The 24,537-nt window shown below is 35.4% G+C and overlaps 2 protein-coding genes across 3 annotated transcripts; one reads left to right on the top strand and one right to left on the bottom strand.

Moving 5' to 3' along the window:
• Window positions 1-9,452: 9,452 nt before the first annotated feature.
• LOC120143453 (mechanosensitive ion channel protein 6-like) lies at window positions 9,453-14,217 on the top strand. Of its 2 annotated transcripts, none has more exons than XM_039157773.1 (7): window positions 9,453-9,512; window positions 9,639-11,409; window positions 11,646-11,769; window positions 12,283-12,576; window positions 12,673-12,875; window positions 13,046-13,339; window positions 14,026-14,217. In XM_039157773.1, exons 2-6 carry the CDS (start codon window positions 9,671-9,673, stop codon window positions 13,332-13,334), a joined length of 2,649 nt encoding a protein of 882 aa, XP_039013704.1. In that variant the 5' UTR covers window positions 9,453-9,512; window positions 9,639-9,670; the 3' UTR covers window positions 13,335-13,339; window positions 14,026-14,217. The 2 variants fall into 2 exon arrangements, with proteins under 2 accessions (XP_039013704.1, XP_039013703.1); XM_039157772.1 differs by having other exon boundaries at window positions 14,017-14,216.
• A 322-nt stretch (window positions 14,218-14,539) lies between these two features.
• On the bottom strand, window positions 14,540-15,831 carry LOC120143454 (peroxidase P7-like). Its single transcript, XM_039157774.1, has 3 exons — window positions 15,579-15,831; window positions 15,290-15,481; window positions 14,540-15,206 (listed from the first exon to the last, which is right to left on the bottom strand). The coding sequence occupies exons 1-3, from the start codon at window positions 15,795-15,797 to the stop codon at window positions 14,655-14,657; spliced, it is 963 nt and encodes a 320-aa protein (XP_039013705.1). The 5' UTR covers window positions 15,798-15,831; the 3' UTR covers window positions 14,540-14,654.
• Window positions 15,832-24,537: the final 8,706 nt, after the last annotated feature.

Here is a 24,537-nt window from a genome sequence, read left to right as displayed (position 1 = left end):
CCGGACGCTCCTTTCAAAAAAATACGAGAACAAGACGACGAAACCCTAGCTGAGCTGAATGTCATTGCTGACGAATTCAAGGAGAAAATTTCGATATAGGGCTCCAATGGTGTTGTTGTTAGGGAACAGACTCGACAGAGAGTGGAAGCTGGAGGTGCAGTCCTTCGAGACTCTTTTTGGGGGCAAACAACTCATCATCTGCATAAGTCGGAGCGGTTCGACAGGTTATCCAACCGGTGACAGACGAAGGCAGAAGACTAGTCAACATGTCAAAAGTTGTCAGAATATTCTTGTCTCTTAAAAGATAAAATACTTTTGTCCCCAATAAGGATTATTTTTAATAACAAATACATTTTTTGGATTAATGCCTCGATCATTTCATGCATCATGCATTTAGACATTTTGCATTTCTTATTTTCTTTGCATTTTGTTATTTTCTTTGCATTCACATTAACTAACATAAACATGTCTCATCAAAGGGAACAAATACTGGATACACCGCCTCAAGCATTGGACACACCCCATCCACATAACACTCGTTTGAAGAAGAAGAGGATGGAAGCCAGAATTACACAAATCGAGGAGAATATGTTAAAACTACAGAAGGAGCTAGAAGACAATATAAACCAGAACAGTCGAAATACTCTGGAAACAATCACAAAGAACCAAGAGTCCTTGGTTGATCAGATCGTTGCCAAGTTAGTTGGCCTACAACAAACCAGTGCGCCCGGGGCAGGTTCACCGGAAGGGGTAACTATACAACCTACCCCGCAAGTGGTTATCTCACCTGAAAGCCTACCAGAACTTCGAGGGGACTCATCTGCTGCAAAAGCAAAGCCCTTGTCCTCTGTATTTAACCCTAGGAACAATCCGGGTTATTACCATGTACCGGATTTGGACGAAGAGAAAAAGCGAGGAAGATGGAGGAAAAAATCAAACAATTGGAAGACCAAATGAATATAGTCAAAGGAGACCGTGACTACCATGAAATCGATGCAACGGAACTTAGTCTAGTCCCGGACTTGGTTCTTCCCCCGAAATTTAAGTCCCCCGAGTTCGAGAAGTTTGACGGGAATAGTTGCCCATCCGCTCACATCACCATGTTCTGCCGAAAGATGACAGGATATGGAGGAAACGACCAACTCCTGATCCACTGCTTTCAGGATAGTCTGTCGGGCTCAGCCATTCGGTGGTACAACCAGCTAAGCCGATCAAATATCAAGACCTGGAAGGACCTGGCCAAGTCATTTCTGGAACAATACAAGCATAACAATGACATAAGGCCAGATCGAGTTATGCTACAAAACATGGAAAAGAAGCATAACGAGAGTTTCAGGCAGTACGCACAAAAATGGAGGGACTTGGCTGTGCAAGTTCATCCACCGTTAGATGAAAAGAAAACCCGGAAACTTTTCGTGCAGACTCTGAAGGCTCCATACTTCGGGCATCTGGTGGCGATCACATCAGAAGCTTTTCAGACTTGGTTATGGCCGGAGAAATGATTGAGTCGGCCATAAAGCAAGGCAAGATTAAGGATGGGGAAGCCAGTAAGAAGCCTCCTATGAGGGAGAGGGATGGAGAGGTTAACAACATCAAACACTCCAGAAAAGGTGTTACAATCTCCAGCCCAAAATCAAATGCAGCTGTACCGTTAGGTACTTCTAAACAAGATTCCAGGAGGGAAAGGGAACATTTCGACCCAATTCCCATGACCTACAAAGAGCTTTACCAGCAACTTCTTGACACCCATGTGGTGTCACCATATCCAGTAGAACCCATGAAGCCCCCATACCCCAAGTGGTATGACGAGAATGCGTATTGTGAATATCACGGCGGAGTCACAGGGCACACAATTGAGAACTGTTACGCATTTAAGAGGGTCGTACAAAAGATGCGTAACCAGAACTGGATCGACTTCAACAACTTGGGGGCATCCAAGTGAGGAATATCATTTCATCATTTGAGGCATTCTGTTTGACTTTGTTTTTCTTCCATTTTTTTCTCAAGTTTTTGTAAGAACATTTTAATCAAATTTATGTTACTTTAAGCAATGGACCATATTTGCAAATTTGTAATTCTTTGCATATCATTTGAATTAAGAAACTCTGTAAACGATTCAAAGTTATGAATCTTGACGAAGTAACATGATTTAAAAACAAGGACTTTGACCTTATCCAGAATATACCCTCAAACACCATACCTCGCTCTTGGAATTAACCAATATACCCTTTTCCTTTCATAAGATGCGGACAACACGGGGCATCATTTGCATATGACAATTACTATGTTTTTTTATTTAAGACTTTCAATGACGATGATGATCTTTACAAATGAAAGAGTCGAGTAGGTGAATCCAGTTTAGGTCAGTTGCTTGAAAATTGAACTCTAAAGATGAAATTTTTGACTTTCAACAAATACCTAGGCTATAACAGGTTCTTCTTGACAATCTTAAGAAATTAAATCCGTAAAAACTGAGTTATTCCGCTAAGGCAATTGGTTATAGAGGAAACTCGAAAGCCCTGGCTTTATGAATAGATGTCATTCAAACCATGACATTGCTCGGACACTTGGCAATTCGGTGTTTGCTCCACTGCTTTTGTCAGGCCGAAGACTTTGTGATGAGATGAACCCTTCAGTTAACTTGATAAAAATGATTATAATGATAAGTTGTCCCTCTAAAGAAATTGGTTAAATGCCCCGGCTTTATGGATTCAGCTAGCCAGATAATGGTAAATTAAATCGAATTTATCTAAGAGTAAAGTTTCGGTAAAATGGACTAAGGGAATTAAGGAACACCTATTATAGTCAATTTCACACGAGCACTCAAGAATTTCATTTTTAGACCGATATTTTTGCACTGCCTTCGTTAGAGGAGCCTACAAAGCTTGAACAAATGGAAGATTTCAGAGGACCGAAATAAAAGGTCTAGTAATGATAATGCTAGTTGCGTCATTTTGTCCGCACCCAATTGAAATACCAAAGCATGTTGCGATATTTAAAAAATGACATTTTGGGTTACCAAAACCTTATAAAGGAGGCCAACCTAAGGCCAACTCATCCCTTTGAACATTTTCAAAGATTTGTAACTCTGAAAGCATTAAAAGAGCTCTTGATTCCTTTGATATTTTTTGCACTCACATTTACAATTTGATTCAATTGCGAACAATACTTTACAACATTTTTATCATTTCTCTCTCCTAAAACAAGAAAAAGGAGAAAAACGTTTTCAAAAGAACAATCTCAGATATGAAATGTCTGTAAAACCCAAGCTCGAGAAGCAAATGGGGCACGATTGATTCCAAGGACCAGATTGGTAGACAAAGCACGAGACTCCATCCAAGAAATAAATCATAATTCATTCATGATTGCATGCATCTTAGACATACCTAGGTGCATCACATCCATCATTTTAGCATGCATAATTTTGCAGCTTTCAGAGTCAAGCTTCGATTTCAGGATGAAGGATACTCGACTTGCAGGCACCTTTAAAGAACAATGGTGTAACTCAGCAGCAAGAAGCTACACCTCAATCGACTTTACATATATACAGATCTCAGAACCAATTTCAGATGGGTTCGAGAACCAATTTAGATCAAATTCAGTTCAGCTCAACTCAACAATGAGCAACATATTTTCAGTTAACACTTTCAAGCCAGATTTCAATTCCACGACGGAAGATATCCGGCTGTCAGAATTTATCAGTAGGTTTTCCCAGACCAGCTTAGGGGAACCACCTGAAGAATCATGATCGTTTTCGACCCGTAAAGGGAAGCCATTTTTAAACAAATCATTTGCAGCATAACTTAAGTCGAGAAGGGTTATCTGCCAACTAAAGACCCTTAAGTTCGATTACACTCAGCTTCAAGGGCATATCATTTACAGCATAACTCAAGGCTAGAAGGGTTATTGTCACCAAAGACCTTTGAGTTCGACTACGCTCAGCTCCAAGGCACATCATTTGCAGAATAGCTTAAGTCGAGAAGGGTTATCTGCCAAAGACCCTCGAGTTCGACTACGTTCAGCTTCGAAGGCACATCATTTGCAGTATAACTTAAGTCAAGAAGGGTTATCTGCTAACAAAAGACCTTTGAGTTCGACTACGCTCAGCTCCAAGGCACATCATTTGCAGCATAACTTAAGTCGAGAAGGGTTATCTGCCAACTAAAGACCCTTAAGTTCGATTACACTCAGCTTCAAGGGCATATCATTTACAGCATAACTCAAGGCTAGAAGGGTTATTTGTCACCAAAGACCTTTGAGTTCGACTACGCTCAGCTCCAAGGCACATCATTTGCAGAATAGCTTAAGTCGAGAAGGGCTATCTGCCAAAGACCCTCGAGTTCGACTACGTTCAGCTTCGAAGGCACATCATTTGCAGTATAACTTAAGTCTAGAAGGGTTGTCTGCCAACAAAAGACCTTCGAGTTCGATTACACTCAGCTTCAAGGGCATATCATTTACAGCATAACTCAAGGCTAGAAGGGTTATCTGTGACCAAAAGACCTTTGAGTTCGACTACGCTCAGCTCCAAGGCACATTATATGCAGCATAGCTTAAGTCGAGAAGGGCTATCTGCCAAAGACTCCCGAGTTCGATTACACTCAACTTCGAGGTCATATCATTTACAACATAATTCATGGCGAGAAAGGTTATTTGTCAATAAAATTGTCGAGTTCGACTCTATTCAGCTCGACGATACCTCAATCACACTACTGTTCGGCTACAATCAAGGTTTTCAAATCGAGAAGAAGACATGGGTCAGCCGTGACTTAGTGACAATCAATTGTTTTCCAGCAGCATAGTTTAAGTCGAGAAAAACTATATGTCAGTGAAGACCTTTCGAGTTCGTTTTCGTTCAGCTCAAGGGCATGGTGGAATCAAAGAACTACTTTCCAGTCAAATTTTAACAAAGGTCTTTAAACCGAGAAGAAGACCGAAGTTGACTACAATTTGGAAACGAGAAGCTACATCCAGATTCAAATTCTGAATTGCAGCTTCAATTACATATCATTTCAAGGTGGACTCGACTTCGCGACGGAGGAGCCATCTACAACTCAATTCGACAGGGAGTTATTCTTCAACTCCACCGAACGAAAATTTGTGTCTTTTTGTCTTTGTCCTATTTTTCGTTCCACGAAAAAGGATAAAGAGGGGCAGCTGTAGACACTAATTTTCGTCCATATTTATTATTATTATTTTATACATATATACCTATATATATTATATGGTTTGCAAACGGTTTTTGAAAATATATATATAATATATAGTTTTTAAAAAGAAAACATTTTGAAAATATGGGTAATATATAGTTTTTTAAAATATTTTTGAAAACTATATAACATATAGTTTTTAAAACATTTTAGAAAATATATATAACATATAGTTTTAAAATCATTTTAAAACCTTATATAATATATAGTTTTAAAAACATTTTTGAATAAATTATATAGTATATAGTTTTAAAAATATTTTTTAAAACTTATATAATATTTTTAAAACATTTTGAAAACTATATAATATAGTTTTGAAAACTTTTTTAAATATAATATATAGTTTAAAAAATATTTTTGAAATATATGTATTATATAATTTATATTATATCAGTATTATTATTATTTATTTTCTTTTTATTATTTTCTTTTTATGTTTTTTTCAGGGTCCAAACAGTCCAATAAGTCTCGAGGGCCTGATCCAGCCTAGAGTTCAAAGTTAGGGTTTCAGCATATGTTAAGGCACCGCACGAATCAACGGCAAAAAAGGGAAAGGGCACAGGTCAATCTGGACCGTTGGATCTGACCCAATCCAACGGCCAGAAAGCAAGTCAACATCCAGAAGCAATTTCAACGGCCAGAAGCATCAGTCGTCACCGGAAATGAAACCTGTCAAACATGCAACAAACACGTTCCATAACAGAACGCAAATCTCGCAAGAATCGAGTCACAACAGCTCAGTCTCCCACAGGCCGAAAATCGCGCCACCACACGGGACTGACCCATCCCGTGAAGTTCGGTAACGCTCACCGGCCGAGAGAGTATAAATACCCCCAGACAGAACGGGAGAGGGAAGGAAAAAAAGCCAACAGGGGGGACCATCATCGGTACTACAACAGATCGTCCACAGAAAACCAGAATCATCAAACCACATGACCAACACGGTCAAAAACATCAACCATCACTGAACTTACGAGAGAACCAACAAGCACAGTAACCAAACAAGACTTCATCGAGTCAACAGCACATCAAAAACCCGAAAACAACCCAAAATAACCAAACACAAAACCAACCAAACTAAGTCGTACACACAACAAAATCGACACAAAGCAACAAAAGAGACCACCAAAACAGTAAGGACGCCGGAAGTGGAACGGTCTCGTAAAAAAGGGGTAAAAAACCAAAGTCTTTTCTGTAGATCTACGCCGGAGGGGGTATCTTTTGGGTGTTTGGGTTTCGGTTTTGGGTTCGCGAGGCTGGGAGGAACGATTTGGTGAGTTTCAGTTTTTTCGCCGCCGCTTGCGGCGGCCGGCAGCGGCGGACATCGACGGCGGCGGGAGGTCGAAATCGCCAAGGGAGAGCCTGAGAGTGTTTCTCTCGTTTTGAGAGATGAGATTTCTGAGAATAAGAGAAATGAACTGAACATTGGTCTTTTGGACCTTTTATATACGGGGGATCATTGTGCAATTATAGGATTGTTAAACTCTCTCCGCCATCCCTAAGAGTTTGAATCGCTTTACAATCCGGTCACTACATGCAATTTGGCCTTTGGATTTTCGAGTTGTTCAATTTGGTCACCGTTTATGCTTTTTTGCATTTTGCAAATTAACCCTCTGATTTCTGGTTACTTCAATTTGATCCTTTTTATATGTTTTGTTTTGTTTTGTTTTATTTTACTTTTGTTTGTTTTATTAATGTTATGTATATATTTTTTTCTCGTTTTTAAGGTTCAATTTTGTTATTATGTATATATTTTTTTTATTTTATTTTTTTTATTTTACTATTTTCATTTTGGTTTTTTTATTATTTGTTCTTCTATTTTTCTTTTTGGTTTTTCTATTTGTTTTTTTATTATATTTTATATACATTTCTTATTTTTTTAGAATATATATATATATTATCTTTACTTTTTTCCTTTTTATCTTATTTTTGTTCACGTTTGTCTATTTTAACTCCATTACTTTTTCCTTTGTTTTTTATTCTGTTTTTGTTTATTATTTTCTTTTTTTTATGTTTTTTGTTGTTTATTTTATCATTCTATTTATTTTGTTTATTACTCTTTACTTTATCATTTTTTTATTTTTTATGTTGTTTATTTATTTCGTATTTATGCATTTTCCATCTTAAGTTGATTTTGCACTTCTTTACAAATCTAACAATTTCATCTTTTTAAGGGTCTTCGTTCAATCGATCAAAGGTAAGTAATTTGAATTGGGTTTTTAAATTTCAATTTAAATTTTTAATTTTCGCCATTAAAGACAATCGGTAAATTAATTGGTACCGAAAGGGCGGTTCAAGGGTGCTAATCCTTCCTTGACCGTAACCGACTCCCGAGCCCAACATATTTCTGGTACAACGCAGATCAGGTAAGATGGTGTCCGACCCACCTAAATTCATTTTAAAATGGTCGGTGGCGACTCCCAATCCATTTTTCACATCGAAACCAATTCCGGAGTCCAACTGAAAGACGATTGCGACACATTGATTTTAAAAAACAATTGTAAAACGTTATTTTACAAATAAACATTAAAAAAAAGGAATTCTATTTCTTTCTCAGCTCTTTGCATATGGCTTTGAAAAAGTTTGCAACTTTTCCACTCTTAAAAAACGCGCAACGACAGCAAAAACGAAGACACCGGAATTTATTGCAATTTCCTAGGAATTAAACACCACCAACTTTACATCTATCCTACAGCATTTTTTTTTAACTCAACCTATCTTCTTCGTTAAATATTAGGCTTAATACATTTTTATGCGACTGAATTATATTTTAAATTATTTTTTAATAATTAAAAATTTTAGTTAAAATCATGTGTCTAATATTTTTAATGTTACATTTTTAAGTGTCCGAATCGTAAATATCGTTAAATTTGGCCATTATCTGACACATATCATACATATAAAATTTCAAAAATTTTACTTAAAAAAGATCAAATATTATATTTTAAAAAATAAAAAAACCTAAAATTTCATCGTCGATATGTGACCGTCATCGTTGACACTACCAGAATTGTCTCGTGCTACGACCAAACCCCAATCCCCCAGCCACCATGAAACTGGGTCAATCGTCGTGAAAATCGTTGCGAAGGGTTGCCAATTTTCTAAGTTTTCCTTCAATATTTTTCTGGTGATTCAGACGGCTACAGCTGGTCGTACTTTACACGACTGCCCCATTGAGTTCCTCGTCATGCTTTGAACAAAATCTAGCCATTTATAACCCTTGTTGTAATCAGAGGTGGGGGATAATGATAGACAAATAAAGTTGTAACGGATAAAATATTAGACACCTATTTTTAACAAAAAAAAAAAAATTTAACACCAATAGTAAATTTAAAAGTATAATTTAAACTCTTAAAATTGTACTAAACCTAAACATTTTCTATCCCATCTATCATTAGAACATATATGTCATTTGATAATTCATTGAAATTTTGATTTAATATAAAACCTTTTAACCACGTCAATTATGGTATCAAATTTATTCAATAATTAAATATATATAAATTTTAGGGTTAAGTACATAAATGGTGTCTCGACTATACAGTATCATTCTATTAAGTCTTTCGACTATTAAAATTTATAAAATATTTTTCGACTATATATTATTGCTTTGTTGAGTTCCTCAAATATTAAAAGTTGTAAAATAGTCACTCGACTATTCATTATGTTCCAAGTTAGTCTTTTTCTATTAAAAATTGATTGTATTCTAAGTTAAATGTCAACCTATTGATTGTGATATAATAAAATCTAATATCAGAATCTCAAACGACTATCATATCTCAGTTATCATGTTAATTTCTGACTTAAACAACGGTCAAAATTTTTTAAAGGAAAATGATGAGTTTGAAACATATTGAAAACTCGAGTGACCATTTTGTAACTTTTAATAGCAAGGGACTTTATAAAACAACATTATATAGTTGAAGGATTATTTTATAACTTTTAATAGAAAGGGACTTATAAAGTAGTATCCTATAGTCAGGGATCATTTGTATATTTTACCCTAAATTTTATTTGTTAAAAGTATAGCAGAGGCGGTGAAAATTTTAAAAAATGTTTTCAAATGGACGGTTTCTATATGCTTTAGAAAAAAAAACAGGTCCAGGTAAAAGCTTGGGGGTAAAGTGAGTGAATTTTTCAAATATAAATATATTGAACCCCGCAAAATTGTTGTGTTAAGAGGCTTTAACATGGGTTTACCTTTTTTAACTCTTTATACCTCCGATCTCTCTGCTTAAAGGCTTTAACTTTTTTTTCCCCATATTTTCTTGCACTTTCTTAAGAATCAAACGTCACCGACTTTCATCTTTCCACCACCTCACTAAAAAAGTTTGCATTTTTTGTACTCAAGCCGTCTTCTTCGCCAAGTATTTCCGACCTCATTCTTTTAATTTATTTTTCCCTTCACATTATATGATTGATTCTCTGTCTGGTTATACTGGCTTTAGATCGGAAACGTCATGGCCGTTAACTCGGGTGACCGGAAAGAAATCATATTGCATATCGAGGAAAGAAACAATGACGGTAGTATTCCAGCTTCCGGCGGAGGTAAGATTTGGAGAGAGTCAAGCTACGATTTTTGGAACGATAGCGAGAAAATCGAAAGCAACCGGAAGGAAGCGAATGGTACTGGCAGTAGTGGTAAGAACAGTAACAGGGAAAGTGAAGGCTTCGATTTCATACAAAGCCAGCAAGCAGCAATGGACGATCCGCCTTCGAAGTTGATCGGTCAGTTTCTGCATAAACAAAAAGCTTCAGGCGAGTTCTCATTGGATATGGATTTAGAAATGGACGAACTTCAGCAAGAGCCGCCCCATCCCAGCGGTGTACTGCCAACAGTCGCCGAATCACCGTCTCCCTCGGCGGCTGCTCTTCCGAGGGTATCTTTTGATAACCAGCATGTAAGAAGAAGACCAAGTAAAGGGTCACCATCCCCGAGAAAAGAAGACGATGGGGTTGTAAAATGTAGCTCAAACTCTTCTTCTAAAAGAAGTGAAGGTGGTACTTTTCCAAGGACATCGAACCTGTTAGCAACCAGGACAAAGTCCAGGCTGATGGACCCTCCTACACCAGAGAAAGGGGAGCCAAAATCGGCCAAATCCGGAGCGGGTAAGTCAAGGCAGATAACGAGATCTGGGTTTCTTGGGAAAAGCACGGACGAAGAAGATGATGCTTCCTTGCTTGAAGAAGATTTGCCTGATGAGTATAAGAAAGATAAGTTCAGTGTTCTGGTTTTCCTTGAATGGTTAAGTTTGATTTTGATCATTGCTGGTTTAGTTTGTAGTCTTACAATTCCCTATTTAAAGGAGAAAAGCCTATGGAAGCTCATGTTGTGGAAATGGGAAATTATGGTTTTGGTCTTAATCTGTGGTAGATTGGTTTCAAGTTGGATTATAAAGATAATTGTGTTTTTTATAGAGAGGAATTTTCTTTTGAGAAAGAAGGTACTGTATTTTGTTTATGGAGTGAGAAAACCGGTTCGAAATTGCTTGTGGTTAGGGTTGGTTTTGATTGCTTGGCATTTCTTGTTCGATAAGAACGTTCAAAGGGAAACTAACAGTACTGTCCTTAGATATGTGACTAAAGTTCTGGTTTGTCTTTTGGTTGGTGTGATATTGTGGCTAGTGAAGACACTTTTGGTTAAGGTATTAGCTTCATCTTTTCATATGAGTACTTATTTCGATCGAATCCAGGATTCATTGTTCAATCAATATGTAATCAAGACACTTTCGGGTCCTCCTTTGATCGAGATTCAAAGGGGGGAGGAGGAGGAAGAAAGAATAGCGAATGAAGTTATGAGCTTACAGAAAGTTGGTGCCGTAATTCCTCCTGGGCTCAAGACGTCCACCGTTTCTTATCCTCTTGACGGTAAACCGACCGGGAGCGGACAGATCCAGAAAACTCCTCGAGGGAAAAGCCCTATGCTGTCGCCAGCTCGTGCGATTACTGCCGGGACAGGAGATAAGGATGATAAGGGGATTACAATTGACCACTTGCACAAACTGAATCATAAAAATGTATCTGCTTGGAATATGAAAAGGCTGATGAATATTATCCGCAATGGAGCTCTTTCCACTTTAGATGAGCAGATCCAAGATTCAACTTTTGAAGATGAGTCTGCAAGTCAAATTAGAAACGAATACGAGGCAAAAGTTGCCGCAAGGAAAATCTTCGAGAATGTTGCTAAGCCGGGGTCCAGGTATCTCCATGAGTCCCATTGGCTATGCAATATATTGTGCATGTATCTTTGCCTTAATCTTCTTTCAGTCAACTTTAAATTTCATATGGTTTTATCCCGAGACATGTTGCGAGCACTTAATTTGACAGATGACTTGCAGGTTTTATTATATTAAGTGTTTGGCTTGTATCCTTTTGAACACATGCACCGATAAGGTTTTTTTTCATCGTCATTACTGCTAATAATTGTCTTCTTAGGTTCATCCATTTGGAGGACATTGAACGTTTTCTGCAAGAAGACGAGGCTTTGAAAACAGTGAGTCTCTTCGAAGGAGCATCTGAAAGCAAGAGAATTAGCAAGAAAGCCCTCAAGAATTGGGTGGTAAGAATAGGGAATCCATGCTTTGCAGTAATATTTACTCTCAGCATTATAAATATACACAGATGCATGTTTTCATGAAGTAAACGACAAATAAGACATTCAATTGGCTTGAAACATTCCATATCGGATACTTTTCAAAATGATCTCAAGTAGTTCTTATTAAATAGGCATTCAAATGTCAGATATGCACATATTCATCCCTTAAGATCCAGTGAATAACGCCGAATGTGCTATAAAACTCTGTATAATATAGGTAACAAGATGATACGATCTTCATGAACTGAATTCTGTAGTACAGATCCCAAGTTTTTAGTTGGTTGAATTTTGGTACCCTTTTCCTACTTACAATAGTAGTGCAATCTCAACTGATTTTTCTGATCTCTTTTTGAAAAAATAGGACTTACTTTGCAGGATTTATTGCATTTAAGTCCTGAAACAAAACCATATATATTTTTAATGTGATACCGGAAGTGTAAGATTTGCATTTTAATGTGATAAATTTCAATATTTTAGGTCAATGCTTTTAGAGAACGAAGGGCACTTGCCTTGACACTGGACGATACCAAAACAGCTGTGAACAGACTTCATCGGATGGTAGACTTCCTGGTTGGCATCGTCGTATTTGTTATTTGGCTCCTCATACTTGAAATTGCCAGCAGTAAAGTTCTTGTTTTTATTAGCTCTCAACTGCTTCTTGTCGCATTCGTATTTGGAAACACATGCAAGACCATATTTGAAGCTATTATATTCTTGTTTGTTATGCACCCATTCGATGTGGGTGACAGGTGCGAAATTGATGGAGTTCAGGTACTTAGATAACCATACGAACCCTTCTTTATTCTTTTTATATTAATATTCACATAAATTCTTGGTGTATCAAATGTCTTATTGAATGAATTTCAGATGATCGTGGAGGAAATGAACATCTTAACTACTGTTTTCTTAAGATACGATAACCAGAAGATCATAATCCCGAACAGCGTATTGGCTACTAAGGCCATAAATAACTACTACCGTAGCCCTGACATGTTAGAGATAGTTGAATTCTGTATCCATGTGAAAACTCCTGCTGAAAAGATTGGTCTCATGAAGCAGAGGATATTGAGGTGGGTTGAAAAATGCAATTTTTTCGGTTCTTCGAACTGTGTTATAAGAGTTCATTTTTGAATATATTGCTTGAGTGCATCTATGAACTGTATTATTATTATTATTATTATTATTATCATTTGAACATAAACTGAACATGTCTGACCAATTCAGTTTTCTCTTACTGCAGTTACATCGAGCACAGGAGTGACCACTGGTATCAAGATACGATGATCATACTCAAGGAGCTCGAAGTGTTGAACCGAGTAAGGATAGCAATATGGGTGACACATACAATGAACCACCAAGACATGGGAGAGAGGTTTATAAGAAGGGCTCTCTTGATCGAAGAACTGGTTAAGATTTTCAACGAATTGGATATTAAATATCGCTTGTACCCAATTGACATCAATGTCTGTGGCATGCCTCCCAGGGCATCAGACCGCCTTCCTCCGACTTGGACTGGACCTGCCAGCTGAACAAGGTAACAACCAAAGTTAGGACACCACATTTTACAGCCATTCGTTTCCTGGATATGGTTAGTTTACAGGGAGATAATCTTTTGAATTAGATGATTAGATACTGAATTACTTGTATAATATTTCGTATGTTTTTGGTAGATTGAACAAAGTCCGATTTGCTAGATGATTCTTAATGCTCACGTTTTCTATTCCTCGACTTAAATGACCGGTATTGAACCTGATCGAGTCCTGTTTTGGAATTGCTAAGGCATATAAATTTATATATGCCCGAATCTTTGGAGTCCATTTCATAAAACATGAGCTGTTAGTTTTCATGATCACTGGTAATAGGGTTTGAAACTTCTGGTTTGAAGTTCAGTTAAAGTTCGACTATTAGCAAGTTTTAGTTGCTTCACTCAACTTTAAAAAATTACAAACTGACCACTCGAATTACAAGATAGTCCATTTCCGTTAAGTTGGTAACAGAAGATGATATAACGATTTACAATATTGGCAATTGGGATGACAATAAAAGTAACATTGTTATATATTTCGTCGGCGAATGCTTGAAGAGGCTGAAAGTGGCTCACTCGTTTATTGATGAGGTGCACACAGGATGTTTTATTTATCCCTGAGAAACTCGGGAAATACACCAGTAATTTTTATGATGATAAAAGGTTATAGCTTTTTCGGTGGCGTATGTATGCAGTGTCGCATGTTGATCGATGAGGCATGGTTGCTGGAGGCGTGGCTACTGAGGAAGTCGCAAGCTCAGTTGATACTACCAGAAATTGGTTGCTTCAGTTTTTTTATGGAGAAATTGAGGACCTGGACAGACGGATTCAAGCATGGCAAGTGAAGGTATGTTAGAGTGCAAGCACCAGCCCCTGGAGAAATTGAGTAGGCTGGTTTGGTTCTTTGTATGGCTGTTTTTCTTATTGTCAAAAGCAGCAGCTCTTTTTTGTTTATTTTGGATGCGGCTGCTTTGATTCATGTTCTTTTGTATCTCTTTTTTATTTTATATTTGGCTTTGGCAGTTCTCCAATTATTATGGATATTAGATCCGAGGGTTACAACTCTTTGTATAATATTATTTGATGCCTTGAAATATTATTGGTTGACTCCTTATCTTTTCATCGCTTAACGTGAGTGACTAAATATGTAATTTATTCTAAAATATATTAAAAATTATTAAAATTTGTAAGATTTCATAACAGAGAAAAGAAATCCAAAGGCTACACTCCTTTTCGATCTTATACAATTATAATATAGTTATTCAACTCAACTCGAGAAACTTATTGAAATCATCGGTAATTGGGATATTTAAGATCACAAAAATCAGTTGACAACCCTGCAGTTCCTTCTGATCTCCCCACTTGTTCCGGTGAGGGGACTAATGTTCCCCATCCTCACCATGGCAGCTACAAAATCGGCCGAAAAAGTGGCAGGGTTGTTGCTGTATGTTCGTACAAGAGCGTCCTGCGATCCTCCATTGAACAGCTCCTGGTCCGAGTGAAGCAGCCCCCTTTGTGCCACGAGGTCACGGTAGTAATTGTTGTCGAACCTGGTCGAGGTCAGCGTATCGAGTGGAGCCAAGTTGTTGTCACCACCGGAAGCAGGGCAGTTAGCACGTCTGGTGGCTGCGAAATTCGCATCGATGTTGGTATCATTGTAAATTCGGCTCCGGAATGAGGTGCATCTAGCCAGGCCAATCGTGTGGCCACCGGATAGGGCGGTTAGGTCCCGGGCACTCAGGCCTTTGGAAGCAAAGGAAGAGGTCAGAGCTGCAAGGTTGGCAAATGGTGAGGGGATTTGGTTGTTGGCTGCGTTTTGGCTGGCTGTTCTTGCATCTCTACGCCCCAGGAGTACTTGCCATGTAGGTCCTCCAAGCTGCCACAAAAAAACATAATAGTAAATATTTATTAACGAAAAATGATTTTCGTAAAATGAATTACAGCTTTAAGAACAATAACCCGGACTACACCATCTCTAGCAGCAAGTGCTAGAATATCTGCACAAGAAACAGTGGCACTGCAAGCAGCCTCCACATTAGACTTGATGGTATCAATCACTTCGTAGCCTCGAGCTGAGTTCCGGTTCGGTGCTGCATTCTTTTCGCCAGTGAACGTCGACGTGTCGTCCAGCAGTATCGATGCATCACAACCCTGCATCAATAATAACAAACACCATATATCTGTACCATTAACAATGTATACATCTTACAAGTTGATGTTTTGAAATCAACGAGACAAAGAACGTCACATTAACAAAGCAGTCATGGAAAAACAAACGGAGAATCGAGGCGCCGATTCGTGCCTCTCTATTGACGGCCCGTGTCATCGCATTGCTGACGATGGTTTGAAGGTTAGGGCAAGAGTTTGCATAGAAGTTGGCAGAAAGCTGAGCATTAGCAGCACAACTGGAAAGCAGCAGAATGAGTAGTATATTACAAAGTGTAACTGTGGTAATTATGGAGGCCATTAGAGGAAAAAAAAAAACAGAAGAAACTTCCAAATTACAGTAGATAACTGTGAATAATCCCTGATTGGAAAGTGTTTATATAGGCAACGTAATGTGCTTAAAACTTCAAACTTGGCTGCTAAACGCGGTTCTAGATGCGTTTACAGCCATGCATGCATGAGATTTGCATGGAAATACAACAAAAGTCTAAAAGCACTAATCAATGCAGATTGACTTTGTGCTAAATCCATACCAGTCCTTTTCTATACAAGATGACTCTGATTTTTCAATTATTTTGCATTTAATCCGAATTCCAATTTAGAATAATTCATCGTTTAAACACAGGATTAGATTTTGTATGAAGAAAAAAAATTGAACTTGGAGATCCCTTCAATATTATATGTGAACTCATTAAATCAAGGCGTGTTTTGGAGAATACAAAGTACAAATGGAATCATGCTCTATGATTGTTCAGGATGTATTTTGCGAGACCAATCATAGGATGACACATCATACTTAATAGACGAAATATAGAGTAGATGTTGAGAAAAAAATTATGTATTTAGGGATGATATCAGATTAATTAAAGAAATATAGGTGTTTCTATATTAATTGGTAAAATTATGGACGTATGAGTAGGGATGGGCATGAGACGAACTCGACGGGTTCCGATCCAATCGGATCAATTTTTTTAAAAAATTCTGGTCGGGTCGAGCTTTTTGAAAGGTTATGTTTGAATCGGATCAGGTTCGGATTTAGGTGAAAAATACCAGACCCGACCCAAAAATTATAAATTTTACTTTATATATTTAAGGATAATTGTAATAAGACATCTCTATATATTATTTTCTTTCAATTTTTAAATCCATATTTCTATTTAATAAAAATAATATTTTAATAAATATATTATTTTAGATCGGGTCTGATCCGGTTCATATTTTATCTTAAAAATCGGATTAATTCGAGTTAAGCGAAATATGTATTTTTTTAAGTCATATTTGAATCAAATAATTTTCAAATTAAATCGAGTGGATCGAAAATCTGACCCTACCTAATACCCATCCCTACATATAAGGGTGGCTTTCACAGAGTTGTCGATAAATGAGTAATAAAGTCACCAACAGCTTTCAACGACTTTTTTTATTTATATTTTGGTATAAAATTGTAAAAAAATTAAAAATAATATTTTTTTTCATAAATCAACATTAAATGAATTTTGGACACACTCCTTAAATCTACCATTTCATTTTATTATATTCATTTTTTAAAATTTCATTTTAATCATTTTACCTTTAACTTTCTTTTAATTTAGTCTTAAAAATATTGTAATAAAAATAAAGGGTGAACTACTCAGTTGACCACTTAATTATTAGCCCTTTTATTTTTTTCCATCAATCTTTCAATTTTGTCAATCACACCACTTAACTATTTAATTTTCCAATCATACCACTAGCCATTAACATTTGACATATATATAAATTTAAAAGCTTTCAAATTAAATAGTTAAATGGTGTGATTGATAAAATTAAAAGATTGATGAAAAAAGTAAAATGACTAAATAGTTAAATGGTCAACTAAGTAATTTACCCAAAAATAAAATAAAAATATCGACTGTTGATAATAACTTTGTCTAAGTCAGTTTCAACTGTCAACGACTCTCATTGTGTTGTAGAAACATTTAGGGGTGTGCATTTTCGGATATAAAATATTATCCGATTCAAAATTTTGAATATCCAAAAATTTGGATAACTAAAATTACAATCTATATCCAATCTGAAAAACCGCTGTATTAGATATCAAATCCAAACATCAAATTTTAAATTTTATATTTTGTGACATTATGCAACATATTTTATACATCTACGTATATATCTTATATATGCATATTTAACTATTCACATACAATAAACAATTAAATATCTTATTTTTTTGGGCTAGAGTCTTAGTGCATTAGTGAGTTACTCGCTTATTAGGTTAAAAGCTATGTGAACTCTAAAGACCTATTTCATTTTTCCGGATTTTTGCATAATTCGAAATGGGAATTTAGCCAATCTAATTATCCGTTTTTCTCAGACATCTTATTCAAAAATAAAAAACCGAATCAAATATCCAAATTTTGAAATCTTATCAACGAATCAATGGATCAGATCGATCGAATCGGTTTTTTTACACCCCTAAAAACATCCCTATTGTCTTAATTGACCTGATATTATCTATTTTTCTTTTTCTAACATCCATTTCTTCCAACTTAATCTGATATGTGTGTATGTATTAATCGGAAGCTTTTAAATGAAAGCTAACTAAATTTGAATAATTCAAGGTACTGACATTTTCTAGCGGAAGAGATCTAAAGGAGCATTAATGGCAGCACAAGGTGACCGTGACTGCGCCAACGATTAGAGGGGGGGAAAAAGCTCAGCAACCTGCATTTTAGACTTTGAAAATTATTCACATTTTAATTTTGGGTCTTCTTCAGATCTCATAAAGAAATACAGACTTTTAGTACATGATACTGATAGAATCCAAACTTTGAAAGATAAGGAAGGGGAGAAAATAAAGAATCTTTATCTTCATTATGTTTTAATTTTAAAAAACAATATTCATTTTGTAAATATAGTTGAATATGTACGTTCATGATGAAAATACGTTATGTAGGTAAAAATACAATTACAAAATTTTGTTTTTAAGTCTATTGAAAACATTTTATTCTGTCAATATTTCATTAAAATTTCTTCGATTTTTCTTATTTTCTCGAGTCATTTTCAATATTTCATACGGAATGATATCATAATAAAACATAAATAACTGTTATAAAAACATTTTACAAAACCAGATCTCCGTGACACATAATTTAAATCAAAATAATATATCTTGAAGTTTACAACTCAAATAAATAAGGTTCTATGAATACACATGCCCACTAAAGCTACAATATAGTACTTTATCAAAGATGCTGGAGGTCCTGCTACGATGGTGCTCCACGAACTGCCCAAGCTACTAACCTGCCAACAAAATCATCTAAAGGTTGAGCTTACAAAGTCCAACAGTATAATCGCTAATCTAGAGCAGCATAAGAATTTCATAAATATAAGCATGCTGAAAACATAGTACTAGTAGTAGGTGCATGCATGATCTAGATCGAGTGCTACATACTTAAGGCTTTATTGTTTTATCATTGAATTAGGGGTCCCACGCTTCCCTTAATCCTCTGCTAAGGGTCTCGCCATGAGTACACCTCTAAAGGGTCTCTAACTCTAATGACTGAACATGTTACACATTATCTAACTACGACACTGATGCTCCTGTGTATTCTCTTAATGCAAACATGACATATTGTGCATTGTCTGAATGCGAACCTGACATACTATGCATTATCTTAATGCAAGCATGACTAGTATATGCTCTCATATAGCTATCATACACTTGTTACTGAGGGAACCCGGTTTCACAAAGTGTAACATCCCAAAGTTCGGGTCGGTATTTAGGTCAATTCCCAGATTTTTGATAAATGAGAATAATATTAAATATTTTGAATTTTGTTTTGGTAAATATTTTTGGAAGGTTTTGAATGATCTTCGTTTATTAAATTTTTTATTTTGGAACTTAATTAGAGTTTTGATTTGTTGATTAAATTAAATTAATTGGAAATTATGATTTTAGTGACTAATTTACAAATTATCACAAATCCAAAGTCTATGAAGCTTATTTTACCAAGGATTGTTTTTGGAGTTTTTCCCTCCTAAAGTACCTGTATTTTAATCTTCCATTTTGCTAAATTCCATCTAGATTCATTCATTAATCCAAAAACCATTTTCACATCTTGATTTTCATTTCACGTGATTTCTATTTTCTCTCATTTCTCTATTTTGTAACTTCTCCCAAATTCTCTCATTCTCTTTCTTTTTTCTGAGCATTTTCTTCCTCTTTTCTTCTATTTCATTTCTAAATATCTTCTCTAAAAGCTTGATTTTAATTCTCTTTTCTCCTCTTTACCGAATTTTATTCTTGATCATGATGGAGTGCCATTGTTGATCTTTTTCTTCTCTTTTCAATCTTTAACAACAAGGTAATGTTACTTTACTTGGTTTTCTTTCATGCTTCAAGGGCAAGTGATTTGTTGTTAATGTTATTTTGATTAATCAATCTATTGAAAAGGATTTTATGAGTTGAAAATTGATTTTCGGAGTTAATTATTGAGTTAATTTTCTTGAGGTGTTTATGAGGGTTTCTTGATTTAATTGAGAAGATTTTGAGATGATTATTATCACATTAAAACAAATTTTCAATTGCTTTTGATTTGGATATTGATTTCTTGAAAATAAGCTTGATTTCGACATTTTTTGGGAATATGAGAATTAAGTGTTGTAGAGGTTATATTGTGCGGTTTTAGTTGGATTAGATGTTGATTTTAGTTATTTTTGTTGTTGAGGATAAGTGATGCAAATCAAATCAGAGGTTTTGGAGAGTCATTTCGGTAAGTATTTCAGTAATTTCGATATTTTTGCTCTATTTTAGAAACGAAAAATTCTGCTCTATTTTAGTATTAGTTTTGATGTGTTATTTTGCTTGTCAAGGTGTTTGATGTGTTAGATATTGAGGAGAGGATGTGCTTTATGTTTTGGCAAGCATTTGGAAGCGTTTTCGGTTATCGGTCAGCAAGGTGGGTGACTTTCATTCTTTGAGAATAAATGTGTTCAAGGTTAAGAAAAATGTAGAATAATTCAATATCTGGTCTTAATTTTGATTGTGTGATTCAATTAATGATGTTAATGATAATGTGTATTGAGTTACATTGTGTGTGACCCAATATATATCAGAAATATGAATATGAATGTAATGTGTTGCAAATGATGCATATGATTTTGAAAATGTGTCTGAAAATCTATATATAATGTGAATGTGTGATTGGATGAGCCGAACATTCTCGTTCTCATAATGTGGGTTGATCATGACAACCAATTGTGATTGTGTTTCAAAACGGGTTTGAATCAATATATGTTAAAAACTATGCATCATTGACAACCACTTTTGATGAACTTGGACTAATTAGTTATTTGTTCTTAATGGAACCTTTGGATATGAAAGGCATACATAAGAAAGCACTCTATGTGTTTTATATGTGTGTGTGATCGGGTTATACGGGGTTCAATTTGTGCGTTGAGCTATGCTCCGAGAAGACACAGGGTGAGGTTGGGTGTTTTTGCTTCACAATTTCGTGGTTTTGGACCTAAGTGAGTCTGTAAATAAAATAAGAGTCGTATGGAGTCCATTTATCCAATAAGTGAGTTCTGTTTTGAACAAAGGCCATTGATATTTTAATGAAAAATATGTGTGCATTGTGTGTGCCTTGCCCGAAGAAGGTAATCGTGCATGAGTGTGTGTGGTTACTATTAGATTATATAAATAAATGACATCTAAATATTCTGGAAACTATGTGCATTTAGTGTTTGATAAATGATAATATGTGCATGTTAAGATTCTATATATGTTGAGGTTAAAACAAGTGAGGTGTCTGCATATAGGACTTTGCTTCATCATGACTATGTGCATTGTCTTTAGAATGATTGTTATTCACTGGGCTTTCAGCTCACACTCTTTATGTAACATTTTTCATAGGATTAGAATCGAGTCAGAAGTGAGGGGCTAGCACTAGAAGTGATCAAGCAAGGTAAAGGCTCAAGTGAAGCGTATGTGGTTTTGAAAATAAATGGTGGCAATGTGGGAGACGTTTCAGGACTTAGACATTTGTTGTTATGTTGATCTGTAATAATTGCACTTTTGTTGTAGGTGATTGATTTTGTGTTTGGAGATATGTCGATGATATGATTTGTTGTTTTGGAGATTGCTATGCATGATCTTGATTAAATGATGCATGTGAATGCTTGAATGTTGACTTGAACCTTAAATAAGTATTTGAAGTGTTTAGACAAGTGTAATTAAGTAAGCCAAACTTGTTAAATTCTTAGGTAGCATGAAATGACATGAAATACAAAAGTTGAGTATGAGATTTGTGTCTAAGATGAACATTTATGCAATATTTGACTTTTGGTGCCAAATTCTTGTATGATGTGTTGATTCATGTTATGATGCATGCTACACATGTATTTAGACATATATGAAGTGGTTTGATAGTATCCAAGCATGATCTTAACTTCTAGTAACTTTTATGTGAATGTTAGGTAACTTAAAGATACATGTTCTTGAAAATTCTGCACTTTTCCAGCAAAAATATTGACCCCCTTAAGGGGAAGGACCGATCCTTTTTAAAAAATGATCAATTCCTTAGCTTGAAGGATCGATCTCAAACTTATTTTCCAGCATAAGATTGATCCCCCGTGAAAAAAGATCAAACCCTTTCCAAAAAGGATCAATCCCTTCACTGTTGAGCCCGATGGAAAAATATGGATTTGCTTTCATTAAAGGCCTAAAGTTTCCTTAGTTCCATAATGTTTTCTAAATGTTGTGTGAGTTCAAAATGGTCCATAAAATTAACTGCTAATTAATCTTAGACGGTAATTCAAAATTTGTTGGGACTTGTTTTATCACTATTTAAATATAATTAATTTCATAACGGGAACTTCAATTGAATGGTTGTTAGTCGTGTAGAACTTTTGAATCATTTATGTTTTAGTCCCTAGGCTTGCATGTTAAATTAAATACTCGATAATGATACGAATAAACTAAAAATTTACATGTTGTTAATTGAAGGCTAATAATAAGGAATGGTAAACTCAATTTAACTAATTGGCCTTGAATTCCTCAAGTATTAAAATGATCATTTTACCTTTGACTATTTATTGCGATATTTATGTTTTATTTCTTTTGATGCGTGATTTCATGTTATCTAATATGTTTCGTTGCCACATATCACATGTTGATATGATTTTAATTTGTAAGTTTGCACATAATTCACATGATTTAGGATTTTGTTTTGTCCAACATGATTGGAACTGAATGTATGCTCAGGTACCCGGGTCGGACTCTTAGATCGGGGATGGGGTCTTACAATAGCATCGACATAATTCCAACAAAACATACTGAATGATCTCTTTTTCCTCACATAACCATCAGGTAGATCACTGAGAGGAACCCGGTTTCATATGACATTGTTACAATTCCTGCACAAACTAAAGCATTGCTCGGTCTCACATAGCCTTCAAGCCAAGCTTTTACATATTTGACGTACTGAACTGATGAGACTATACATGCATGATTGACACAAACATGAGGTAGGTCTAGTGGTGTGGTTAGAGGAATTTCACGTGCATCTCAGTGTTGGGACCGTCCGCGCACCCTACGGCACAGCGGAAACAAAACTCGACGGTCTCACCAGCGATCCAAGTACGTAAAACCGAAATCGGGAGGTGGGGATGCGAATACTTACAGCAGGTTCCTTAAAAATAGCAACGATAGCAACGACTGATGGTATTGTCGACCAGTTTGAATCGTAAGCCTCTACGAAATCATGTCTCGGCCTTTACTCAGTTCACCCGATTGAGAGCAATATTTGTTTTCCCCAAAACTGTTTTGAGAAAAACGGCTGAAGATTATGTGTGTTGTAAAAAGGCTGCTAGACCTAACATATCCCTTTTATATCCATTACCCTAACATCTTGGGGTTTTTTTAAAGTTGTTTCGAATTAATAAATAAAATATTATTTAATTAATTCAACTTAAATATACATTAAAGACTTATAATCAGAATTACAATCTTTAATGTTTATTTAAAAAAACTTATTTAATTATTCTGAATTATATATATCAATTAAAAGAGTTGTAATCTAAATTACATTCTTTTAATGCTTACTTAATATATTCGGGATAATTAAATTCATATGTACATCAAATATACATATATTAAATTTATATATATTTTAGTAACGTACAACAAATTGTACATCTTTGCTCATTTCAATCCTAGGGTGTGACCCTGTAGGTTCTTGTAACGTTAGCAGTAATTATTAGAACAATTCTAAAATTACATACAATGAGTGACATCTAGAAATATATCATTGTCACCTAAGTTACAAGAAAATATGATTCAACATATCATCTTGGTGATTAACTCTTTTATATATTACATCCTTATGTCCTTTATATCTAGAATAGACACAAGTCTTGGAATAGTCACACTTGTATAACCCATTTATTGTTTCTTGATATCTAGAGTAGACTTTAATTAACGAATAGTTTGTGATATCTCATATCAACGTATTCGAGTATGACCATGTGTTTCTAGTCTCACTCAATCAAGTGGCTTGTGATATATTTCCTATTATGTAGGAAGGATAAATCCTATCTTAATCATACACACCCACTACATATATTGAGATATATTCAATAACAATCTTTATAGAGGAACCAGTTATGGAGCTTGTTTAACTGCATCAAAACATACAACAATAAATGTTGGGATAACATTGATCTCAAGTCTGAGGATCATACATATAGTTATCACCATGAGCAATGTTATGACTGTCACATAATAATCCAAGACATATGCTCATGGTGGGTCAATCCAATACATTGTTCTCTAATAATGTAATTATGTATCAATTCTGACATCTCTACATCAATGACAACTCGTTGTCATCAATCAATAACATGTTAGTCTTAAGCGTATTATTATTGTCTATACCCATAATAATACTTGACTAGGAATCTTTTAATAATAATTATTATATTATTATATAGACTTTATTATCTTTCAGTTTATGTTAAACACAGACATATAACTGAAAATAATATTAGCAATGCCTTTA

This window comes from Hibiscus syriacus, unplaced genomic scaffold, assembly GCF_006381635.1.
Source record: "Hibiscus syriacus cultivar Baekdansim isolate YM2019G1 unplaced genomic scaffold, ASM638163v2 tig00110847_pilon, whole genome shotgun sequence".
NCBI lineage: Eukaryota > Viridiplantae > Streptophyta > Magnoliopsida > Malvales > Malvaceae > Hibiscus > Hibiscus syriacus.
The sequence above is the reverse complement of the archived record's forward strand: the minus strand, read 5'-3'. Positions and strand labels throughout refer to the sequence as shown.